Source organism: Ixodes scapularis, unplaced genomic scaffold (assembly GCF_016920785.2).
Source record: "Ixodes scapularis isolate PalLabHiFi unplaced genomic scaffold, ASM1692078v2 PGA_scaffold2__306_contigs__length_199485367, whole genome shotgun sequence".
NCBI classification, from domain to species: Eukaryota; Metazoa; Arthropoda; class Arachnida; order Ixodida; family Ixodidae; genus Ixodes; species Ixodes scapularis.
In genome coordinates this window covers 164,910,245-164,933,924 of record NW_024609857.1, presented here as the reverse complement: position 1 = coordinate 164,933,924, position 23,680 = coordinate 164,910,245, and the positions used below count along the sequence as shown (strand labels likewise).

Here is a 23,680-nt window from a genome sequence, read left to right as displayed (position 1 = left end):
TGTTGAACACTCTGGTCTTATTTGAGCACAATAGTTAAATTTCGAAAGGAAAAAAAAAATATATATATATATATTCTCTGACTAGCATACCACCATATAAACACTGGACCACTTTGAAAGAATTATCACAGATGTTGCGCCAAACATTCTTATTTGAGCACAGCAATAGCAAGTTCTCGAAAGATAAAAAAATTGTTTCTGACTAAAGCAGCCGTCACTCGCGCGCTCCCCGTTGGTTCCGCCGACCCCTCCGCTGCCCCCGGCACACCCGGCTCCTCGTGGTTCGACATTTTGGTTTGAAGAAGGCGCGTAGCGCACATCCCGCATAATATTGGAACAACTTTCTCTCCAATTAATTCTTAAATTTATTTATTTGTTTGTTTGTTTGTTTGTTTTAACAACGCCCAAAAGGTTTTGATTGTTTTTCAATACTTTTACCTGTACTAGAACAGATGCGACGGCCAGCGACGCACAGGATTGGTTGCCGTTCCTTCGCTAAACGCAGGAACTGCTCCCCGCGTCGTAGTAAATCCTACCCCGTATCCCGCGCGTAGGGACGCCTCAGGGAATGCGTAGCTACTTCCGCTCGTCGGTGGTTGGCTCCGGACGTCGCTGAAACGGGTGACGGGTGTCAAGTTTGCAATGACGTAGCGGCGTCAAAGTGGGCAGAGCCGCCACGTGAGTGTTGCTAGGATACGCTCCTCCTTTGCATTACGTCACTTCCATGTACCTTTTCTCAAATGTCCAACCTAGCGATCCTGGATCGCTAGGTTGGACATTTGAGAAAAGGTACATGGAAGTGACGTAATGCAAAGGAGGAGCGTATCCTAGCAACACTCACGTGGCGGCTCTGCCCACTTTGACGCCGCTACGTCATCGCAAACTTGACACCCGTCACCCGTTTCAGCGACGTCCGGAGCCAACCACCGACGAGCGGAAGTAGCTACGCATTCCCTGAGGCGTCCCTACGCGCGGGATACGGGGTAGGATTTACTACGACGCGGGGAGCAGTTCCTGCGTTTAGCGAAGGAACGGCAACCAATCCTGTGCGTCGCTGGCCGTCGCATCTGTTCTAGTACAGGTAAAAGTATTGAAAAACAATCAAAACCTTTTGGGCGTTGTTAAAACAAACCGCTTTTTTGTACCCTTTTGCAATACATTTAAGAATTAATTGGAGAGAAAGTTGTTCCAATATTATGCGGGATGTGCGCTACGCGCCTTCTTCAAACCAAAATGTCGAACCACGAGGAGCCGGGTGTGCCGGGGCAGCGGAGGGGTCGGCGGAACCAACGGGGAGCGCGCGAGTGACGGCGGCTTTAGTCAGAAACAATTTGTTTATCTTTCGAGAACTTGCTATTGCTGTGCTCAAATAAGAATGTTTGGCGCAAAATCTGTGATAATTCTTTCAAAGTGGTCCAGTTTTTATATGGTGGTATGCTAGTCAGAGAATATATATATTTTTTTTCCTTTCGAAATTTAACTATTGTGCTCAAATAAGACCAGAGTGTTCAACAAGATATCTGTGATATATACTTAAGATTGCCCAATTGCTTACATGGTTCCAGTCGATGCTCAGTTTTACTTCCAAGAATGAAATATTACATTCCATGTTATCACACTTTTATTCATGAAGTCACAGGTTTTTCTTTAAGAAATAAAGCAATTTTCAAAACAAACTACATATGCACTGTCTTCAGATAACACAATCACCTAACTTTGATGAAGCACCATAAAAGAGATAATAAAATGGAGCAGAAGGCAAGACGCTTTGAATCATTTGTAAAATGAAACAATGTCCATGACAACAATATCCCTGGTTCAATCAGCAACTAAGAAAGCAATCTCTGCAAAAGCAAGCATTTCTTTCTAGAGGTAGTCTAAATTACTTCTGAGTTCTTTGCAGGGGCAATCCAGATGACCTGTTGGTCTGGCAACTAAACCTCCGAATCTTTTCTGTCACTGTCGACTGCGTCTCGTGCCTTCTGCTGATAAAAATTTAAAAAAAGGCTGTATCGATTTCACCGCGATGCACTCGACACGTATCCGGAGGCAGCACGCTGGCTGTGCGACGAACTTCACAAGGTGTAGGAGCTGAAGAGAGTATGTAGCTTGTGGACGGCCATGACTGTGGAGCAGGAAGCGAAGTGTGCACTTTACGGCTTCCACGGGGAGGGCTTCACTGAGGGCAAGAATGTGACGGGGTCCTTGGTGTACAGGACCTCAGTCGTGGTGGCGAGAGGTTCCCTGTCGCTGGCGGCGTCCGTGCTGGGCACCACCGCAGCGAGGGCGCTGAGGGGCTTCCCGACGGAGTCCCTGGTGGTCGGGACTACCGTCGTGGCGGCGGAACCCTTGCGTGTGGCGCTCCGCACGGGCACGTCTGCGGCGGGTTCCGAACCGGGCGACAAGGCGCTGCCTCAGAGCCTTCCCCCTGTCCGAGAGGCCGACCGGAAGGCCGACCGGAGGGCCGGCAGGAGCCAGCCTCTCGGGAGCCGACGCTGACCTCTCCGAGCTCGGCTCAGAACCGTCCGAGCTCGGCTCAGACTCCAACTCTGACTCTCCAGGGTCGGCGTCTGACTCCGGTTCTGGCTCGCTCGATGCAAGGCAGATGTAATGGAGCACTGCACATGCCGAAATAATGGCGGTGGCTGTTGAAGGGTGGTAATACAGAGCCCGGTGCCTTTGCAGACACCGGAATCTGTTTTTCAACAGCCCGATGCAGCGCTCCACAACAGACCTGATCGAGGGATGCGCCTTATTAAACCGGCCGCAAGCGGTGGAGGTCGCGTGGTTCCCGGGGACAGGGGTGATGAGCCAAAGCTCCCAGGGGTAGCCGCTGTCACCTGCACATGTAGAGGATGGAACATATTACATTCTTTACTTTTTAAAATAAAAGGCAAGAAAACAGCTGTGTGCAACTATGTCAATTATAATGTAACTTAAGTGTGACTTAAAAGTGTGTTAATATTTCTGCACTACAGTATCAGTTTACATTATGGTTAATTAGCACCAGCTTGCCTGCAAACTCCCAGTTATTTCATGTAACTATGTGTTTTCCTGGTGGGTTGTATGGGATGTGTGCACGATTCCTTAGGGGTGCTGTGTTGTATGCAAGTGCATTATTAGGCCCTTGCATCCGACAGATATAAGCTCTGTTGCTTTTGGGAGTGTGGCCGTGACCTTAGGCACGGGCAGAGCAGAACACGCTGGCCTTGTCTTTGGCAAGCAAGGGGATAAGGCGCCAGTTCGACGAACCTCTTTCCTAATCCTCGGTGGAGTTGAAGATGGGGAAAAGAGAGGGGGTGGTTAGATTGGAAAGGAGTCAGGTCCTGTTGGGACACGGAGGGTCTAATAGGAGGAGCTATATAGGCAGACCGAAGAAGAAGGGTCAGGGAAAAGAATCCAGTGTGTGGGACAGAGACGACCCGAGGACAGATTTGGCGAGCCCCAAGTGGCCAAGGAGGAATTCATCCCATTCCGTACAAACTGACGACCGTCAAAGCGACCAGGCGAGTCCTCAGGGATCGGCGAAAGAGCTCCAACTTCATGCAAAAACCAACCATGCAAGAGGGTACAGGCAGACAGTAACAGTGAGTGGACCGAACCGGACAACGACTCGCACTGCGGTTGCATGCCTTGCATAGTCTATCACTGTCGTGAGATTGGTCTAGTGTGGCTTTCGTAGCCTGCAGAGTGTGAGAGTTATGTGGACATAAACAGAGATTAATGGCCAAACTTTGGGTGTTGTCTCACTTCAAGGAGTTCCAGCAACTGTGTCTGTGTGCCTCACAACAAGCATAGTACGTGTGGTACTGTGGCTTTCAAGCAGTGGGAGCCACCGTGTGCGTAAGGAATGAATTTAGTATGCTCACCAAGCAGGAACCGGCCGTCGCGTGGCACCTGCCCTTGCTCGAGTTGGCTTCGGAGCCAGGAAAATTGCCACACGAAGGAGTCGTGCACCGACCCGGGATACCGTGGGTCGATGCACATATCCGGCAGTCGGCGTCACACACCTGAAAGTGAGAGAGATATTGACATGTAATTACCTGAATCCACAAGTTGTAGATTGTACTTATGGTTCACAAAGCAGTCGCAATTTCAGAACCTTTTAAGTTATTTTGTCTGACACATGCATGTCAACACACCTTCCTGGATGCAAGGTACAACTAACTACCTTAAAACAAAAATAATGTTGTTTTTTTGTTTTTTTTTCGGAAGCTTGCACGTCTTAGCAGACAAGTATTATTTTTGGGAGAAGCGTCTCACGGCTCACATGCTACGTAGAGCACACGCTCGCGCAGTCGTGAGACCCCACAGCCCGCAGTCATAAAACGGCATACTTAAACCGCATCGGCAATACGTTTTTGTTTTGTGTTTTCTAGAGATTTGGGGCGCGTTTTGACAACGTAACATGAGTGTACTTACCACCATCACGTTGAGGGCGTAGAAAAACTTGCGGCACCAGTACGCCGCCTTCGTGATGGTGGGGTCGTTCTTGGACGGGCCGACGATGGAGACCATGGTCCCGTCCACGCAACTGATGACGCCGGGTATCCTGCCGAACAGCCTGAAGCCCTTCTCCGCGTCGAACCTCTCGCTCGGCGTCTCGGGGAAGTGGATCCAGCCACGCTGGACCCCGAGACGACGCACGATAGCGACGGACACGGCGCGGACCGCAACGCTGACTGTCTTTTGGTCCCGCGCTACGTGTTCGTCGCTCGCCACCATGCCTTGGAAGCTCCCCGTGCCGTAGAAGCGCAGTGCACACAACACTTGAAGCTCCACAGTCATGACCGTCCACGAGGTACGCACTCTCCCCACCTCCGGTTCCTCGCGAAGTTCGTCGCACAACCACCGCACCACGATCTTGGGCAGGCGGTATTGCTTCCAAAGATCTCCTCCGGGAGCTCGAATGCATCGCGGTGTTCCCGATACAGTCTTTCTGGCGAAAAAAAAAAAGCTCTATTAAAGAAAAAGACGAATTGACGAGACGGCGACGCCTCGCCGCCGAACACATGCTGCCAATGACACCTAGTTCCGAGCAAGTACCTTTTGAAACGTACTCGGTACAAAACGAAACGTCATTTTGTTGTCACGTCCGGTAGCCGACTCCGCCCAGTTTTGCCGACTCCGCCCACATTTTTCTAGGGAAATTACGTCACTTTTGTTTCCAACCAATCAGACGTGATGACGTCACTTCCGTGTACTAAAAAAAGGTACATGTACAATGTCGAACCTAGCTATCCAGGAGACTTGGAAGAGGGAAGTGACGTCAACGACACAGCAAACGCAGATTGGATGTTGACAGAAGAAAACGAAATCAACACCCAATCTGCGTTTGCTGTGTCGTTGACGTCCCTTCCCTCTCCCTAGACTCCTGGGAGTGCAAAAAGCGCAACATAGCACCCCTGGTCACACAGCCAGCGAGTCACCAGTTTGGTCAGCCGGTATTCGCCCACAAACCTCGCATCGTTCGTCTCGAAAGAATCCCGGTGATCTCTAAAACTCGATCCGCTGGCGAACCCAACGGTAGAGATGCATACGTTAGGGTCCCCATCTTTTCGGAGCAGATTGATCTCTGGCTTTGTATCGACCACTCAGTTAACTGCATCCTCAAAGTGCATCGTGGGGCCATTTTGACGTCACCCCCAACTGCATCATTTTGCGAGCCTAGCTCGAACTGCATAGGGAAAAAATACCACGGCCGGACTGGAAACGCGCGCTCTCTTTCTCTTCTTACGGCCTTTGCTTTTGGGGCAATCGCCACCTCCCGCCGCAATTCGTGGGGGGCGCTGGCACCTCACCCCTGGGCTACCCTTTGCCGTTTGCACAGTTGGCGTCTGACAGCGTATCTCAGCACTGTCGCAACTTGCGGCCGAGATTTTTATAGCTTTTGACACCTGATCCTTACATTTAGACCCTCAGCCACTTTCTAATACGCTTCTGTTGAGCCCAAAACGGTGATTATTTGACGCATATCTCCGAGAGAGTCGGGAGTAAAAAGTAGTCAGTAGAGACAGCGAATACAATTGCGAAAAAACTATACTCGTCTTTACCTCCAGGACTTCTGTTGCAACTCAAGAACAGGAGGAGACGGACCCCTTCTACGTGGAGGAACTCTCAACGATCAATAATTCTTACACTCGTGAAATGTAAGCAGGCCCAATCTATATATTGCCGTGGTCTGCGTCATCATTTCATAGGCCGCACATGAAGTGGGTCAGCTGCTCTAGACGAGGGTTTACTAGTCTCTACAATTTTCGCACAGTGCAAATTACAGCCTAAAGTGCTTCCTCGAGGGCTTGTGCACATATCCAGCTGATTTTTGTTTCTGTCCGTGGCCGTATTTGCATGGTTAATCAGAAGTATTCTGAGGAACCGTTGCCAAAACAACAACCTACAAAGCTGGAACGCCAGTGCAAAGCAGCTCGAAGGGACTCTCCGAGTGGGGTGAAATGGGGTGAGGTGGTTGCGCCCCTGGCGGCAAGCATGTGAACTACATACGGAGAAAAAATGCCATTGACTACCGGGCAATTGCAAAGGCCGTAAGAAAGGAAAGAGAGCGCGCGCTTCCAGACCGGCCGTGGCGCTACATGGGCTGGCCAGTGGTTGAGGCCATCGTAGCGAACCGCACTGACATGTCAGGTTCTGCGTTGTACACTTTCTTTGGTGGTTCGCCTGCCTGCTGGATGCTTGGGCAGCCACGCTTCCTAGCAACGGCCTTGTTGCACGTGATTAGCGACAGCGCAACCTCATTCTGCAAGCCCAGCAGGTCAAGGACGCTCTTCCGTGGCACGCAGTTTTTCTGACATCCTCGAGATACTCGAGCCAGCTGTTTATGATACCGAATGAAACAAAATGAGACATGACTCACACTGTCTATTTCTTCGTCCGTTGTCTGAGCGGGTACAGTGAAAGCAAGTAACCCATCTTGTTTACACCGCCCATGAAGGCGTTGTATTTCTTGATGGCCGCTTGACAAGCGATGTCTACATGCTGCTTAGTGGCTTCGCTCCATCTTCTTACCGTGAACATGTTGTCGACCCCAACGTAAGTCGAAGCAATGCTGACGTTCCCGCTGTCTTGCCACCTCCCAAGCGTGACGTCACCTTCTCCCGTAACCTCGTGGTCTAAGCTTTTTCTGTCTTTACGCGACAACTCTTTCTTGGATTTCAGGACACAGCCCTGCAGTCTGTTGGCGCGGATGGTCCCAACGGCCCGAATACCAACTTCCTTCAACTCTCAAAGAAGAGGCACCGACGTGAAGTAGTTATCGAAATAACACTTGAAGTTGCTGAACTTTGGTATGTGCTCAACCAACCTCATTACAATAGAGCCATCTAGGCCGAGGTTCTTGTGTTCCTGAGAAGTGCCCCCCCCCCCCCCCCCCCCCAGTGCCCTTTCCCTGATACAACTCAAAATCGTAGGCCATGCATTCCGAGCTGCAACGGATAAACACCTTAACTCCTTCTGGGTTAGGTTTGTTTCTTACAAACTGTTTGGCAGCCACTCTGCCCGTAAAGGGCACAATTTGCTCATCGATGCTATTTCTTTCACACGGTGGCAGCGTCAGATACCGCTCTTCGATTGCATCAAGCAGTGGCCTCACCTTCCAGAACTTGTCATTCGGCGAGCGCAGTGACGACGACTCTGTGATGTGCAGGACTGAGTGCAGCTTAAAAAAATCGGTTTACGCTCATCACCTCTGAGACAACAGGAATTTGGGTCACTGGTTGCCAGTACGATCTGATTCGTGAAAACTTCAGCGTTCCCATTATCATTAGCATTTCAAAAGATGGCTTGATCTCTTCTAAAGTAGTTGCAAAAATGGCTCCGGTTGTCTCTAGTACGTAGATGTTGGTACACCGCGCAATCTCCACAAACAATTGGTCAAGAAAACACCTAGAAAAGTATTCTACAGGTTCAGCCACTTCCTCTAGCCGACGCTGGTTCCACTCAGACCAGACGTCAGGTGGCTCGAAGTCCTTCACCATCCAAACAGTTCGAGTTTTTTGCTTGGTGCTCGTATCGCCTACTTCTTCATCGTCGTCGTTTTCAGGATGTGGGGGCCTTTGCACTGCTGCCGAAGGACATGGCTCACCGCTAGGGGTGTCCGTCTGATTGATTGACAAATTAAGTTATATTAAAACTCACCACATTGAATGGAAACAGAATACAGAGAAAGGGTACTACTCACGGATTGCGGGGGGGGGGGGGGGCTCGGCGTCTTAATCGTCTGCCAGGCCGATATCGGACGTGTTCCCATCCGAGATTTTCACCTGTAGCCTTTGTGCCGAATCATTGTCCATCCTCGTCCCATTTCTCGCATGATTGCCTAGCTGTAGAAGTTTAAAAAAAAATATTTCTTGATTTCCTAAGCCAGTGTGGAGCTTTCGTGCAAAGCCTACTAACGAAAAAGAATATACGGCATTTGTTCTCATTGCGGCACGTTGTACACAAACGTGAACGCGCTAACTGAACCTTCAATTTCAAAATCAATTCCTTGCCCCGATGTCTATTAAGTATCATAAGTTACTCTGCAACTCTTTAGGAACGCCTCAACGTCTCTTACACCTAGTGCGAAGACATGCAAAAAGAAAAAAAACTATTTTTGTAGACTACTAACGGAGCTCTCAGTAAAAGGTGTAGGCGTCCATCTTGCAATCTGCGTTTCTCGGTGTGTTTTGTATAGTTTCCGTGAGATGGAGCAACTCACCAGTGGTCAAGGCATGCACAATCGTGTACGGTGTGTCCCGAGAGAAGCACACTGGTATGAAGGTGCAAATAAAAGTAGAAAATTAGCGCACACAATTGTGTACGTCATGTCTGCAGGGGAATATGATCGGGTCAATCGGATGATCTTGGTTAACTGTGCGGAAGGCAACACGCTCCCCATGAAGGAGACGACGGCAGACAAGGCGACACGTCTCTGGGCGGAGGCAAGCGAGGAGAAAACAGAGGTCGCTTTTTTTCAGAACGATAGTGGCAGTGTTACTCTTCCTAGATCAAAAGAAATTCACGTGTTTGTACAAATATAAACCAAAGCATATCCGAAAAGTACTATAAAAAAACACTCTCGCCATCTGTATAAAATTGAGTGTTCTCATTACTCTAATTTTCGCAAAAAGGGAGGGCCAGGGAGTTGCCTACAAAGCGAAAAATAGTCCTCGCCTATTTATAATGCCACATGTTTAATAGTCAGCTTTGTTATCCAGAACTAAGTATATTTATTAACTAACACAGACTGAGCAGTATACCTACAAAAGCAATCTTTTTCAAAACCCTCTTTAGTTCACCCTTAAGCATTTGCATGGAAACGCTACCCAGTTGAGCACGCTCAAACGCCAAATATGTGTACCAGCTTTTAAAAGTCCGGTCTTTGGCGCAGGGAGGCGTCGCCTCCTCTGGAGTTGCAGATACCGGCGTCGCTCGTTGCTGCAATGCCGCTTAGCAGATAAGCAGGGGAAAGTTAATCGCCCGCGACGCCCTCGCTTCCCACGGACAGAGAGACTTGATTCGCTTTTTGCACGGGCGCTCAATTTTAGCACGCGCGAAAGCACACTTGCAGCGATAAAACCTGTTTTGTTTGAACAGCTCGGGCTTCGTTATTCGCTTGTCGCTGCTTCCGTTTAAAGCAGGGTATAAACACTGAAGAGCGTCTTGACGTTGTGTGTGCGGTCGAGGCAGGAAGGCCAGTAGAGAGGTCGTTTCATTCGAATATCGGTCACCGCCGCTGCTTTTTTAAAGTCCTTCCTGAGACTATACACGGTGAGTTTTCTCGTACACTTGAATGCACTTATGCCCCCAAGTCACGTCAGCGAGCGTTCACGCGGCTCTTCTTAACTTCACTGCCTTGTTAGTTACACTCGAAACGAGGTACATGTTGTGGACGTATCACTCTAAGAAATTTTAAGCATCTATTTTAACAAGACTCTACTAGCATGTAGACGTATTCAAGAAATAAACTGCGCCGTGACACCGAGCATGACGTTTATCTATGCGCAGTGTTACAGCAAAAACTGTGTTTTAATGTCGATAAACGTTATTTTGGTCTTGCAATTCACCGTAGCTTGCAGGGATTGTCTCTCGGACGTGATTTGCACAAAAGCAGACGCTCCGGAGGTTTTAGAGAGGGAAGGAGGGGGGGGGGGGGGGAGTATTTCGGTTTTCCTGGGTGCCGCCCTGCACGTACCCCCCCCCCCCCCCCCCCCAAAAAAAAAGAAGAAAAAAATAAGTAACCTATTTGAAGGAACGCCGAAGCGCGCCTAGTAGAGCCATAACATGCCCACGCTTTACCAAATTTGGCGACACTAGGCTACATGAATATCTTTTTACGCGTGAGTGTCACAGTGCAGCGAAGTGTCGAAAGCGAGCGAAAACAGATTTCTAAAGGCTGGTTTAGTGTGTCCCACATATTGCATATTACGTACCTTACGCTCAAGTAAATAGATGACATTCGACAGGTGACATGTCGAATGTCCTTTAATTTTCATCGAAAGCTGCGAATGAGTGTTGCTAGCCGTGATCGTTTGTTGCATATGTTTACAGACTGGACACTGTGATTTTATGCAGGGCGTCCACTCGTTATGTGTGAGCGATTGATTTAGCCGGGAGGTTACAAGTGCATTTCTAAGGTTGTGTGATCATTTATGTATTACACCAGGAGCGGATGGAAAAGCTCGTTTAAGACGATTGTTTTTTTTATATAATGGTGTAGTGCCTTCTTAGGATGCCATTAACACTAGAATAATTCATTCTATACGTCAGGCATAAATTCGTGCGTTGCTTGTCGCACGTGACTGACTCGTAGGGATGCGGGGAAACATGGCGATGCCCCGGTGAGTGAGCGCCGTTCGCTTTAAAACTAATATATCCTAGCTGCAATATCGGGCGCCTTAGTCAGCCACGAATGCTACAGGAGGCTTTGGCTTTGCCTTACCTCACTTGAATCGCAAAGCATGAGCAATGACCTCGCCAAGTGAATTGCCTTGACTCAATCGGCCGTGTATTGATAGCACACAAAAGCAGACAGCGTCCCAATAGACCTTTTTCTCAATTTCCCACGCACCGAGATGCATGCTACGAGTGTAGTTACACGTCTTGCACGTGCTGGCGTCTGCAGTAGTAATTGTCCTAAAGCAAAAAGTGTAAAACAAATTTTGCCTTGCACGCGCGTTCGTCAAAGCCTTATTATGATTATTTACTTCGAATCTTCTATAAGAGGAAGGCCAGCGCGCGCAGACCGTAGAATGACACTTCCAGCATTCTTCTCGGTGCGTGGGAAATTGAGAAAAAGGTCTATTGGGACGCTGTCTGCTTTTGTGTGCTATCTATACACCTTTTCAAAAACGCTCCAAGGCCGCCGCCATGTTGCTGATGCTGATGCGGCTGGTGCGACTCTAGCGCCCTCTATCAGCTAGAAATTTTCTGCCAACCTCTGGGACTGCGAAGACCCGCTCAGCGCGGTTCTCTACCTACGTTTTTGCGGTTTTGCATTCGACGTTTTTTCGCCCCCCTTGAAAGTTTCCACTTAATTTTTTTTTATGCGTGCCGCGCACCCTTTTTGTTATCTTCCATTGTGAGAAATAAGGCTGGTAAGTGCCTGCCATTCAAACTTTTCTGCTCGACATTCGCGGGAAATGAAGCAGGTGAAAGACGTCGAACGACCCTCGACGTGATTTTGCGAACATTGTTCTCCCCCCTCTACAGATAATTCGCGTAGAATCCTCAGTCATCTTCAAAAATAGTTGTCCGCGTTGGGGTGAGAAACGAGTCAGTCGCGTTCGTTTCTTCTTTGCCTTGGTGCGGTTGTGAAAAAAGGAAGCTCTCCCCAAAACGTGCCCCAAAACGAAGTCATCTCGGATTCCGTCCGATCACCAAGATGTGACTGTCGTCGACAGTGTCTGTGTGATTTGAGATCTTTCTCTAATAAATTCTTTTCGGATAACGCTGCATCGTGTGGTACGTACGATATATTGTTCGAATGTTCCTGTCCATCGGTAAACACGTTATTTGTGAACGTGAGAAATGCATGCCTTTCGGCCCTCTTCTGTTGTAATATATTTTTGTCAGCAAAGTGCTTTGTCGTTTCACATGCGGCGAATCCCGCGGCGCCGTCAAAACTTATCGTAAGAAAAAAACACAAATAAGTAGAACTATACGTTCTGTCGCGCGCGTACACTGTTAGCAAAAATAACACGCCCAGACGTGTAAACCGTTGTCCCATAGCGGACACGTCGACTCGTGTTCGTTTTACACGCAGCCATCTGTGTTTTTCGTCTGCACATGAGGTGCTGTGTAAACTTAACACGATACACCGTGTTTTTCTTCCGCTAAGCACGGTTCAGCGTGTTGGCTGAGCGTGCTCATAAAACATGGCGGCCAGCAGCCGAGAACAGGCGAGGGACGAGCCCAGCAAGCCGCGCGCCTTTCGGCTGAATTGAAAGCACACAGGACGGCGTTTGTTCTCCTTCGATGTCTTTTATACACACTAAACAGCCTCCAAGCGGCGGACGTAGCTACGCGCAAAAATACGTACGTGCGTCGTCGGCGGTCGGCGGCGTCGGTAGCTACGGTAGCTACGATCGAGCCGCTAGACAGAAAAGCGAACTTAAATGGACAAATAACTCGAGCAAACTATTTGAAATCGGGCGGTAACTTCCGCCACCTAGCGGGATTTCTAGCAGTCTATAAAAAAAAGTTTGTTAATATGTTACGAGCCTACGACCGATCACAAGTAGACACAACCCCTACATACATCACGCACAACGCCAATACCACGCATTACACACCACCGACATATACACAAACACAACACCCGACACTGCGCCCGACACTTCCTACTTAACATGCTTCTCTCTCCGCGGCGTATATAAGCTTGGCATGTGCGGGTGAGCTATTTAGTCGCTGACCTTTACAGATTTATAGAAGAAGACACAAAACACGGCGCAATGGACAGCCGTATGTAAGAACCCTTTGCATTTAAAAAGTATGGAGGCAAAATCTATAATGTTAGTCCGTTGCGAAAGATAACGATGTATTGACAATAAATCCTAAACCGGTCATGAAGAAATTCAAATTTTTGTTATTTTTATGCTAGACCAGTGTTATGAGCAGTCCGACTAGCTTGAATCAGATTTTTTTTAATTATTAAGATTTTATCATTATATAATTAATAATAAACGGAAATGATGCTTGCGCACAGCATTTTTTTATATATTCTTGTGAAGGACATGTGCTCAACACTTCACTTCCGCTAGTTGCAGTACAGGAGCAGACGCCTTCACTTTTGGGTCGTGTTGATGCAGTTTGTTGTCGTCTGTCTTGTCGGTGTTGAGTGGAGCGGTGGGGCTCGGGAGTTCGTGGCCGGTGTTATTCGTGATCACTGGTGCGGGGCGCTAATGCGTCTTTTTTTTTTTTTTTTTTTTTACACTGCCACGCTGTTACCATTCCGAACTTTGAATATACACGGGCCCGTAGCACTGCATTATGCTGAATGGCGAGCTCCTTCTCTGCTGACGTCGCTTTCCTGGTACCTCTCGTGGATACTGCAAGCGTTTAAACAGTGTACACCGTCTCGCCTACATCCCCGGTGACGTATTCCACCTGTTGAAACGTTTTGCTTCCGTCATTTTTAAGTACGCAAGGTAGTTATCTCGTTGCTCTGGTTCCGGTTATAAAAGCAAGGCAAAACGCTCGTAGTTCCCGCCCTCAGTACACGTTGGACATCTTCCACACTTTGACACCGGATAACTGAATGAACGAGGATCTACATTCACTTCAGAGGTCACTCTCGCCGCTTCCTCACCGTTTAGCAGCAGGATCAGCTGGCGACAAGCCACGGATGAAAGCATTCGTGGATTGTGAGCATCAACAGCCCAAGCGCACTCGGTGCCGACGCGGGCGATGCGGGTTTCTGTCAACGGGGAGGCCAGCACAAACCGTGACCGTTCCAGCTCTTCGTCATGGCACGGTGTTGCAGAGAGCAGAGTAAAATACAACTACACGGACCACGGAAGCAAACGCACTGCTATCGTAAATCTTGGCTTGTGATTGCGCCTTTGTAGATCATCTTATTCGTTTTACTGGAGAGACGCAACCGAGAGGCATAACAAAATCGCCTGCATACTCCGCATACCTCGCAAAAGCATTTACCCAGTCACCTTACGAAAAGCGCGAAACACGGAGTCCGCACCGTCCTAAGCTTCTTCTGTTTTTTACCTGCTTTAGAGCAGTTTGTACCCGCTTTTAGATATGCCTACTGAAACTGAAACAGGGCAGTGCCATAGAAAACAGACAAAGTTGGGAAAGCTTGCTCGCTCTCTCCAATTTCTCAACTCTCAAGTGATTGTACCATAGTAAATGCACCAGCGCCTTTCCAAAACAAAGAAAAAGCACTATGTTCACCACGCAAAAAAAATGGTCTCAGTTCATGCATCTGTGGGCAGGTAGGAAATCTTGCCCCAATTTATTCACACCGCATGATGAGCGCAACAAACTCGTACGAGATTTAAAGGAAAATATCAGTGGTGACTTAAGTTTCCCTGAAATTCTGTTACCGGTCGTTTGCAGGACCGAGTCATCTACTCGAGCTGTGTGCGTCGCTGTGCAAACGCAGTCCAACACGAAGCATAAAAACGGCAGATCTAGGACAACAATCCGGAGTCCATTGTTCAATTTAAACGACGTAATTTTGTCGAAAACGCCCACAGCTTTTTACTCACGGTATGCGTCGGTATACTTCCACATTTTGAAACAGACCGAGGGAAGATTTACTTTTAAAAACGCTCGCTGCGTCCTCCCGGACCACCTGGACCGGATCAGCTGATTACGACGGACTAAACCCACAGCAACCAATTCGCGCTCCGTGTTAGTGTGGCTTTCTACCTCCAAGCACCGCACCACACATCACGGACACTTCAGCTCTTTGTCGCATCGCCGCGTTGCACCAAACAGAACGAGATCGCCGAAGTAAACGTAGCGCTGTCGTGACCTTTGGCTTGTGGCTGCGCACTCGTGGACCCGGTGACACCCTTCGCTTTCAAAACACACACGACGATTGCGAATGATGCTTTCCGTCGTCCGGGAACATCACAGGGGCACCGTCTCCGGTCACGTCTTCGCTACATGTGCTCGCAAGCCGAGCACCTTCCAACCTTCTTGCCCAACCAAAAGAATACCGGCGCCATGTTAAACGTGCGTTGTTGCCAGATTTTCTCCGACCAAATAAAAAACAACGAAAGCAAACCGGTTCTAGCTTCCAGCTTACATCGGCGTTACGCCGTGGCCAAATTTTCTCTGTCAGCTCTAACTTAAAGATGACCTACAGATGCAGCAACACTGGACACCACGGAGCGCCGTAAATTCTGAGGAGGATGCATGGGAAGCGGCGGCACCTTCGCTTGCAGTTGGAAGGGTTGAAGCCAAAACGAAACCAACTGCAATGTCGCGTGTTCAGATCAAGGGCACGCTTTTTATAGCCATTGTAACTGTTTAGAACGAGTAATTATACGCCTAACTTTATTTTTGGTGTGTGAGAAACAATTATCAAGACCCCTAATATAAATACAAACAAGGGCGACATAAGGGAAGCCGTATTGCCATTGTCGACCACAAACAATTGCAGCCAGCACGCACGGTAAGCGCGGGGTTCGCCCCGTCTCCCGACATGGCGTAATTGCTTTTGGTGCTTATCTGTCTCCGAGACATGTTCCTTTCCGCGGAATTTGACTCCACGGTCCTTTCTAGGTGTGTCCCCAAGCGTTCCGGTGCTTCGGTAGCCGGCAATGCTGCGGTCGTCGCCGGCGGTGGTGCGTGTTTTCGAGGTCGGCTACACGGTTATGCGTGTATGACCGAACGAAAACACGTTTTTTACAACCTCGCATGATTTTTGAACGAATTATCCGTTACTCAACGTGTAAATTTATGGTAATTTGTGTAAATAGCGTGTTTTTCACCCCAAATATTCACCAAATACACGGGACTTGCTAACAGTGTACCCAACAAAAAAAATTACAGTTTTTTTTTTTGCTTTTTTAAATGTGGCACAATGCTATCTGAATGTCCACGGGAAAATACATGTACCATGAAACACAAAATATAGCGGAAAAAGAGGAGAATTTAGCCGCCAGCAGCGTTTGAAACTGCGCCTACGCAGGCTGCGCCTATTGAAATCATAGACCACTCGGTTAGGGTTAGGAGGGACGCCGGTGAGAGTCTAGCCTCAAACTCAGTGACTGGGCTCGAATACGGTTTGTTGCCCCTGGGGTCGAGTGTTTTTTGGAAAGGTGTATACCCGGGCTATGTTCCAAATTTTACCCGAGTAACCTGCCTCCTACGTCAGATGTAAATACCACGTGACATCGCGAGTAAACGATCCGCAACTCGATTTTGGAACGGCCGGGATAATAACCTGGATACTACGCGGATTGGCTTCGTCTTAGGCTACGCCGAAAAGAAAACACAGCAGCGGTGGCAGAAAATAGCAGACGATCCTTTTGATCATAAAGAAAGCACTCGAAAAGACAATAATATTAATGACGACGCGTTTTTTTTTTTTTCGGTGGATCCATTAGCTCTTTTTACTCACCTTCCTTTTGAGCTGTATATTGAGATAAAAATTACTTACTCCTTACAGTTAGATATCAAAAAATGTGTTTTTATTAATCAGCGCGATCGCCCTAAATGCATATATTCCACGCATTGTAATTTGTACCAATTTTGTTTTGGAGAAATTGATTCCACACGGTGCACGAGGGTGCTTTGTCAAAAATGACATGAAACTGACGTTCGCTTTGACGCGAATATGATTACAATACAATCATCGAAGTCTTTACAGCTTTACAAGCGTTATCCTCTCATTACCCACACTCTGGAAAGAAACAAAAATACTACCTTATCATTTACTGCGTTCAAACATTTTCAGCCTTGAACGTGAGAATACAGCATTCCCTCCAACGCCCAGGACGAGAATGCGGAGAAGCTCCTGTTTACCAAGTATAACTTCCCGGGGAAGGTGCACGGTCTGGATGTAATGCAGTCAATTTGTGCGTTGAAAACGGCGAATCGCAGTAACCACACATGCTGCACATATTCTTAGTCATTTCCAAGGTCCGCCACCAAAACCAACGGAGCAAGCGAGCTTTCACGGCTGTCGGCGCAGAAAGCAGACGACGAGCAGATCACGTGACGTATTTACTCGATTTGATCCGACGTTACCTCCCAATCGAGGAGGGTAGCGTGAGTAATTACTCCGGAGCAAACAACCCGCTTCTGGAACGCGAGTTCTGACGTCATCGAGTAAGCTCGGGTAAGTTTTGGAACGCCACGGTACGAAAACTTTACTCCGGAGTCAGATCGAGTAAATTTTGGAACACACCCCCGGCCGATTGTGTCAAGGACGTTGCCATGGCGACAATCCAAAGACGTTGCCTTTCCAAAGACGTTGCCATGCCGACAATTATTGCGTTCATTTAGGCTTACGAATGGCCAGAATCGAAAGACTATCTAAAAAATGCGGCGAGGTCATTGCTCATGCTTTGCAAGTTAAGTGAGGTAAGGCAAAGCGAAACCCTCCTGCACCATTCGTTGCTGACTAACGCGCCCGATATTGCAGCTACAACGACATATTAGTTCCAAAGCGAGCGGCGCTCACTCACCGGGGCACCGCCATGTTTCCCCGCATCCCTACCGAGCCAGTCACCATATTTCAAAATCCCTCTCCTAGCTACTGCGGCTAACATTAGCCGCGGTTAGCGCTTCAAGCAAACGGGCCCTGAACTGCATCGTCAATTACACTTGGTGGATAATTTTGTATTTCTAATACGGTCTTTAGATTTTTGCGTCTAGCTTCAAAATCTTCTTAGTTCGAGCAAATAAGTTTAAAACAATTGACTTGGGTATAGGATATGCGGTTTTTACAATGACGTGGATGATTGCTTTGGTAATGTAGCTATTCTTGACGGTCGGTTGGTCTACGGTTCAACTTTGCTAAGAGTTTTCAGTCTTCTATTTTTACATGGACGTCCAAGAAGTCAATATCGGTTTGATAGTAGTGCGGGTAAAACGAATGTTCGGATGACAAGTAATATAATGATTTTTAAATTTCAGCAGCTTCGCCTCGGTGTCTCCATAATGGCAAAATATCATCTAAAAATCTTGCTTACATTTCTGGATTTAAGCGTCATCTAAAACATATTCTGTCTTTAGTTTTCCCATAATTATCTTGGCATAACTGCGCGCCATCTTGGTGCCCGTCTCGGGTTCACTAAATTGTCTAAAGTATTCAATATTAAATTGAAATGTAGTGAGTTTTAAGACAAGCCTCGTTAAGGTAAGAACGGCATGATTGTCGGTGGTGTCTGGCTGTTTATGTAGCTTGTACATGCTAGTTATATAAGTTATCCCATTGTCGTGCCGGATTATATACATATTGTGAATAATTGTGTATGCATTGTAAAGAAATGTTTTGCAGGAAAAAAAAAAGATTTGTTAATAGTTTAGTAGCTAGTTTGGCAGCTGGGTCAAGCCCCGGCTGGGCTTGACCCAGGTTAAAGCCCAGCCGGGGCTCAAACTTCGTACATTTCCTTTATATGAAACTTTAAAGTGCGTAACGGTCCCTGCGTGTCACTCGTTCGGGACGGTCAATTTGACGAATCGTTATTTATTTATATTCAGTGACGCTCGTTATGACGCTCGTTCATTACGACTTCCCATCGGAATCACCTAGCAAACCACATTCTGTGTTATAATGGTTTTCGAAGTGACAGTCTCACCACTATGTCCTGTTTTGAAGTTATCTAGTTATAAGAAGGCAAATTGAACTCTGTGAATCCCCATACACTTTACTCGGTCTGCCTTTTAGATATGGCGACCTTGCCTCAACTCTGTACAATCCCTCACCTGTTCTTTTTCTTTACGTACCCTAATTCAACGGGGCAATTTCAGTCAGGTACATGTTAAGAATAAGCCAAATGAACACCACCGCGTGCCATCCACGAAAATATATCGCTCCGCGGAACAACCATGCTAGAAATGCAGAAGCCGTAACGAGTAATGCTGCCTCTACGCTTTGTGCGCCTGCGCAGCGCACTATTTGTGCCTCGCGGAGGAACAGTAATTGGTGACAATGAAGGTGCGAAAGGAGCTTCTGGTTCATTGTGAAAGGGGCGATGCAACCTGGTTCGTACTTACACTAAATACCTCTTGGAATTACTCCTTGGCATTCATAACCTACAAGACAGGCGTTGGATTTTTTTTTCCACGCAGTGGCAGTCTCAAAAACGAATTCGAGAAAAACAAACAGCCTTTACCACCTCAACTTTTAACTTTACTACCTCACATTCAAAAAAAAATTAAGTGAGTGATTTACTATAAATAACGGAACACGTTCGATTGCAACCTGAAGAACCAGCGACTTTCCAAAAAAAGAAGAGGGAAGCCTCATGAAGGAACGAGTTTCTTGGCGTTGCTTGAGCGACGAGGGGTGGGAGAACCTTACAGGGTACCTAACTTTGTTGAGGAACACCTCCCGAATGTAAATACACACGGCATTTACACATCAGGTTTTACTGAAGCTCAAAATACAGTCTGAGATACACCTCGTGACCAAGTTCGCAACGCATCGTTGATGTTTCCTGTTTTACTCTCAAAGAACTGAAAGGTAGTCGTCAAAAGTGCGTCCCAAGGAAATCACCTTCTTCCGAGGGTCCGAAAGAACGCGATTTTGAAGAGGATAATGAATAAGAAAATACAAAAAGGCACCTTATTTTTGTAGCTAAATGAGATGGACGAAGAAGCGGCATCAAATTGTTGCTTGTCCAGTAGTGTGGATTATAATTTTTTGTTGTTGTTGTTTTCATATTGTTTTTTTTTTGTTCGGCTCGTAATTCCAATAATTATGTACCACCTCGCTCAGCGCATTGACATTTTTATCCGGTGACAAAGCCCCAATAATTGGGCTTAACACACCTCTCAGACAAGCACGCTAAAGGTGTTCGGAACAAACTCCCCTAGAGAATCGACGAACCAGTGCAGGCCGTGGCTCGTGCACGATGAAACGCTAGTACGCTAGTATGTCGCTTTCATGGTCGCGTTCTACGGCATTGCAGACGACGAAAGACGGGGTGTTTCGCGTGTCTGCTCGCACAACTAGCAGGCGGTGTAAGAAGTCAGGAGTTTATTTTCGAGGCAATTAACGTATTCGCCGACAGGGGTTCAGACTGACAGTTCAACGCCGTCTGCTTTCGGTCCCAGAGGATGAGGGAGAGAGACCGACCCGCCGCCCAGATCATCGATGGTCACCGCTTGCCGGGATCCTTCTCAGAAGAGGTCTACCGGAGCGGCCTGCGCTACCAGCCGGAGGAAAGCGACACCATCCTGGTCACCTTCCCCAAGGGCGGTACTCACTGTGTGCTGGAAATCGTCAAGGCGTGCTTCCGAGTCTGCAAGGGTGTCACGCCGGGATGGAGCTTCCTTGAGATGAACGGTCTAGAAGGCATTCTCGAGGCCCAGAGACCGCGAGTCATCTACACTCACCTGCCCTTTCACTTGACAACTTTCTCGCCTTCCACTAAGTTCATATACGTGGCCAGGAACCCTAAAGACTGTTGCGTGTCTTTTTACCATCACACGAAGGCAATTCCCGGTTATTGTTTCCAAGATGGAACTTTTGAAGAGTATTTTGAGCTTTTCGTCGAGGGCCTCACGGACTGCCGCAGCTACTATGAGAACCTACTATCTTGGTTTGTAAAGAAAGACGAGCCTAACGTGCTGTTTCTAACCTACGAGTCGATCCATGCTGACACAAAGAAATCGGTGCTGAAGATCGCTGGTTTTTTGGACAACCAACTCGCTAAGGACCTTGCGGAAGACGAAGCAAAAATGACGGTTGTAGTTGATGGCACGAGCGTGGCAAAGATGAAAAAGGATTGGGAAGCACAGTTCGTGAGGAAGGGCGTTGTTGGAGACTGGCGGAATTACGTTTCGGTAGAACAGTCACGGCGACTGGAGGAAAGGTTCTTTAAGGAAATGGAGGGCACTTCTGTGCCAAGGCTTTGGGATGGCGTGGACTGGCTTCTGGACCGTAAGGACGTCGTTTAGATGTTTATGGCCCGGTAGCGTGCTCCAGCAGGAATACTAATGGTCCTGTCTTCACTTGCGCACAATAAACACATTTCCTGCTGTAATGTCAGTATAATAGTGATAATATTAAGAAGAAAACAATAATGACAATAATATTATTGTCACATAAAATTTCTGAAACGCGGGGCGTGGCCAGTCCAGAGTATCCTATTGTTGCATCGTAACGAATAAGACTGGTCTAACATGAGAGTAGAAGAACTAAGCGAGAAACGCGAAGGGTCACACAGCGCATTTTACAAGATCTCAGTGAATGCAGTTCACACAAAATTCGCATGTGTGGATACTGTTTTGTCGGAACAAATAAAGCAACAACAAAAAAGTCTTTTGACCCACGATGTTCTCGAGTGCTGTTTTAGTTCACGAATTTTAGTAATTAGCGCTGTAAACCTTACTAGATGTTTCTTACTACCAATTATGGTGCCTGGAGCGCGTCTCCGACTGTTGTGTTTAGCGTCTTATCCCGCCCATACATCAAAAGTGCTCCAAAGGTGGCAACAAATGGCGTCACAGAAGCCGGAGTGTCATGCTGTTGCATGTCGCGATCCTGGCGGTTGGTCGTAGAAATGCTGGCGAAAACCACAGGCGAACGCGAGTGTCGCTGTCGTTACGGCGTTTCAGGCGTCCCAGCTTCCGGCTGCTTTAGCTCCCGTGGACTGCCGCATTGCAGAGCGATCTGCGACAGAACAGGCGTCTTACACATACACCACAACTATTGGGACGCCGCCAGGCTCGAGACCGGCGAGAGCATGACACTTCTATGACTTCCTCAGGCGGAAATCGAGGGACCAGTTTTTTGGACCCGGTAAACACACCAGTCGCAGACACGTTCCCCCAGGCACCGTACTACCAATTTCTTGTACGAGAGCAGAACTGCTTACTGACAACAGCGCACGTTCTGAAACTTAAATATCGCGATGTTGCACACGGCGTTGTCAGTGTGCGTGTCATTGTTTAACGAAAACGCAGTGAGGGCGCACGCGAGCTGGTGTAAGTTTTCCTTTTTTGTTGATGGTATCATAGAACTACATGACAGAATAAATAACTTTATCAAAAAGAACAAAAACTAAAAAATTATTATTGAATGCCACACTCCGGTAGATTCCTTTAAATACTCCTGTATTTTCATGCAGTCACCAACTGAAACAAACTAGATTATTGACAGAGACCCTGTTTCACCATTTCCAGACCAACTCTAATTCACTGCATACTATAAACGGCCTTATTTTCACAAGCAGCTCATTTTCGCGAATTTCGTGACGGAAAATATTCTGAAAAACTGATCATGTTAACATATCAACTCATGATAACAAATACCTAGATTATTGACAGAGACCCTGTTTGTTCATTTCCAGACCAACTCTGATCAACTGCATAGTATAAATAGCGTCCTTTGTTTTTGGGTAAACCCAGATATTTTGGGTATTTTTAAACAGCTGTTAAGTAAACAAGAATTGTTTTTGTAACAGCTGCTCTTTCCTTCATGTTTCGTTTGTTGTGCAGCCTTCAGATATGAGATATATGTTTCATACTCCGGCTTTCTAGATAACTGCTATGCATATGTTTGTTGACGCATTGCTGCCAGCTGTTTCTTCTTTTCACCAGAGCTGTGATCCAGCAATTTAATTTGGAACCATCTGTTGCAAGGATACCATATTTTTTGTACATTGTGTTTATTGGTGCACATGCAACAATAGTAACGGTAAATAACAAAATAAGTGTCCTTTAGAGCCCAAAGAATACCGAGCAACCAAGTACCAGAACTTTCTAGCGTTCTTGGATTTTTTGCTTCTGAACAGTGAATAGTTTATGGGATTCGTGTGGCTATTATAATTATTATTATACCATCGAAATTAATGCAGGTTCGTCAAAGCCATCGAGGGCTTGTGGGACAGAACCTATGTTGAAGTGACATGAAGTGAAGTATTATGAACAGAAATGTTAAGCATCGCAGTAGCATCAAGAAAAGTATTAAAAAAAAGCTGGAGCATCGCATCGGTATCGGTATCAAATACAAACTGGAAGGGGCCCATGTGGTGGTGTGCGGCCCGGGCAAGGCAGACAGGTGAAAACCCTTACGCAGAGTGCCTGCCAGCCCGCCACCACATGTGAAAAAACAAAACCGATGTATACATGTACAGAATAAACACACTACAGAAAGTGCGTAAAATGGAAAGAAAAGAAGGGGGAAAACAAATGTCACATTATGACAAGGATGCCACCTGCATTTCATACATCCTGGCAAGCTCTCGTGAATCTGCCCCGTTTGACGGCAGTGGGGTGCGCACACTGAGTGTAATTGTCAGTTGTCAGTCAATGTTTCAACTAGCTCGTTTCATCAATGGAAACGTCAAATGAAAATCACGTTATCCAGAATGCACCGCATCATTTGTCACTTGCGCAGTGGACTGCGTAAATTATTGGTCAATCTTCCGTTCTTGAGGCAGAAAATATTGAAGAGAACCACACTAGCGAAAGCTCACAAACGCACAGTTACCGTGTCGCCTACTCCACACCTCGTCGTAACCGCTGGTTGTACTAAGCA

The 23,680-nt window shown here is 47.3% G+C and overlaps 1 protein-coding gene across 1 annotated transcript; it reads left to right on the top strand.

The window, feature by feature from the left end:
- The first annotated feature begins 9,697 nt into the window (after positions 1-9,697).
- Positions 9,698-21,460, top strand: LOC115332191 (sulfotransferase ssu-1-like). The gene is made up of 2 exons (XM_029994553.3): positions 9,698-9,765; positions 20,251-21,460. Exon 2 carries the CDS (start codon positions 20,254-20,256, stop codon positions 21,094-21,096), a length of 843 nt encoding a protein of 280 aa, XP_029850413.2. The 5' UTR covers positions 9,698-9,765; positions 20,251-20,253; the 3' UTR covers positions 21,097-21,460.
- The last annotated feature ends 2,220 nt before the right edge of the window (positions 21,461-23,680 follow it).

Coding starts and splice junctions, on each gene's coding strand:
- LOC115332191 (XM_029994553.3), top strand. CDS start 20,254: ATGAGGGAGAGAGACCGACCCGCCGCCCAGATCATCGATGGTCACCGC.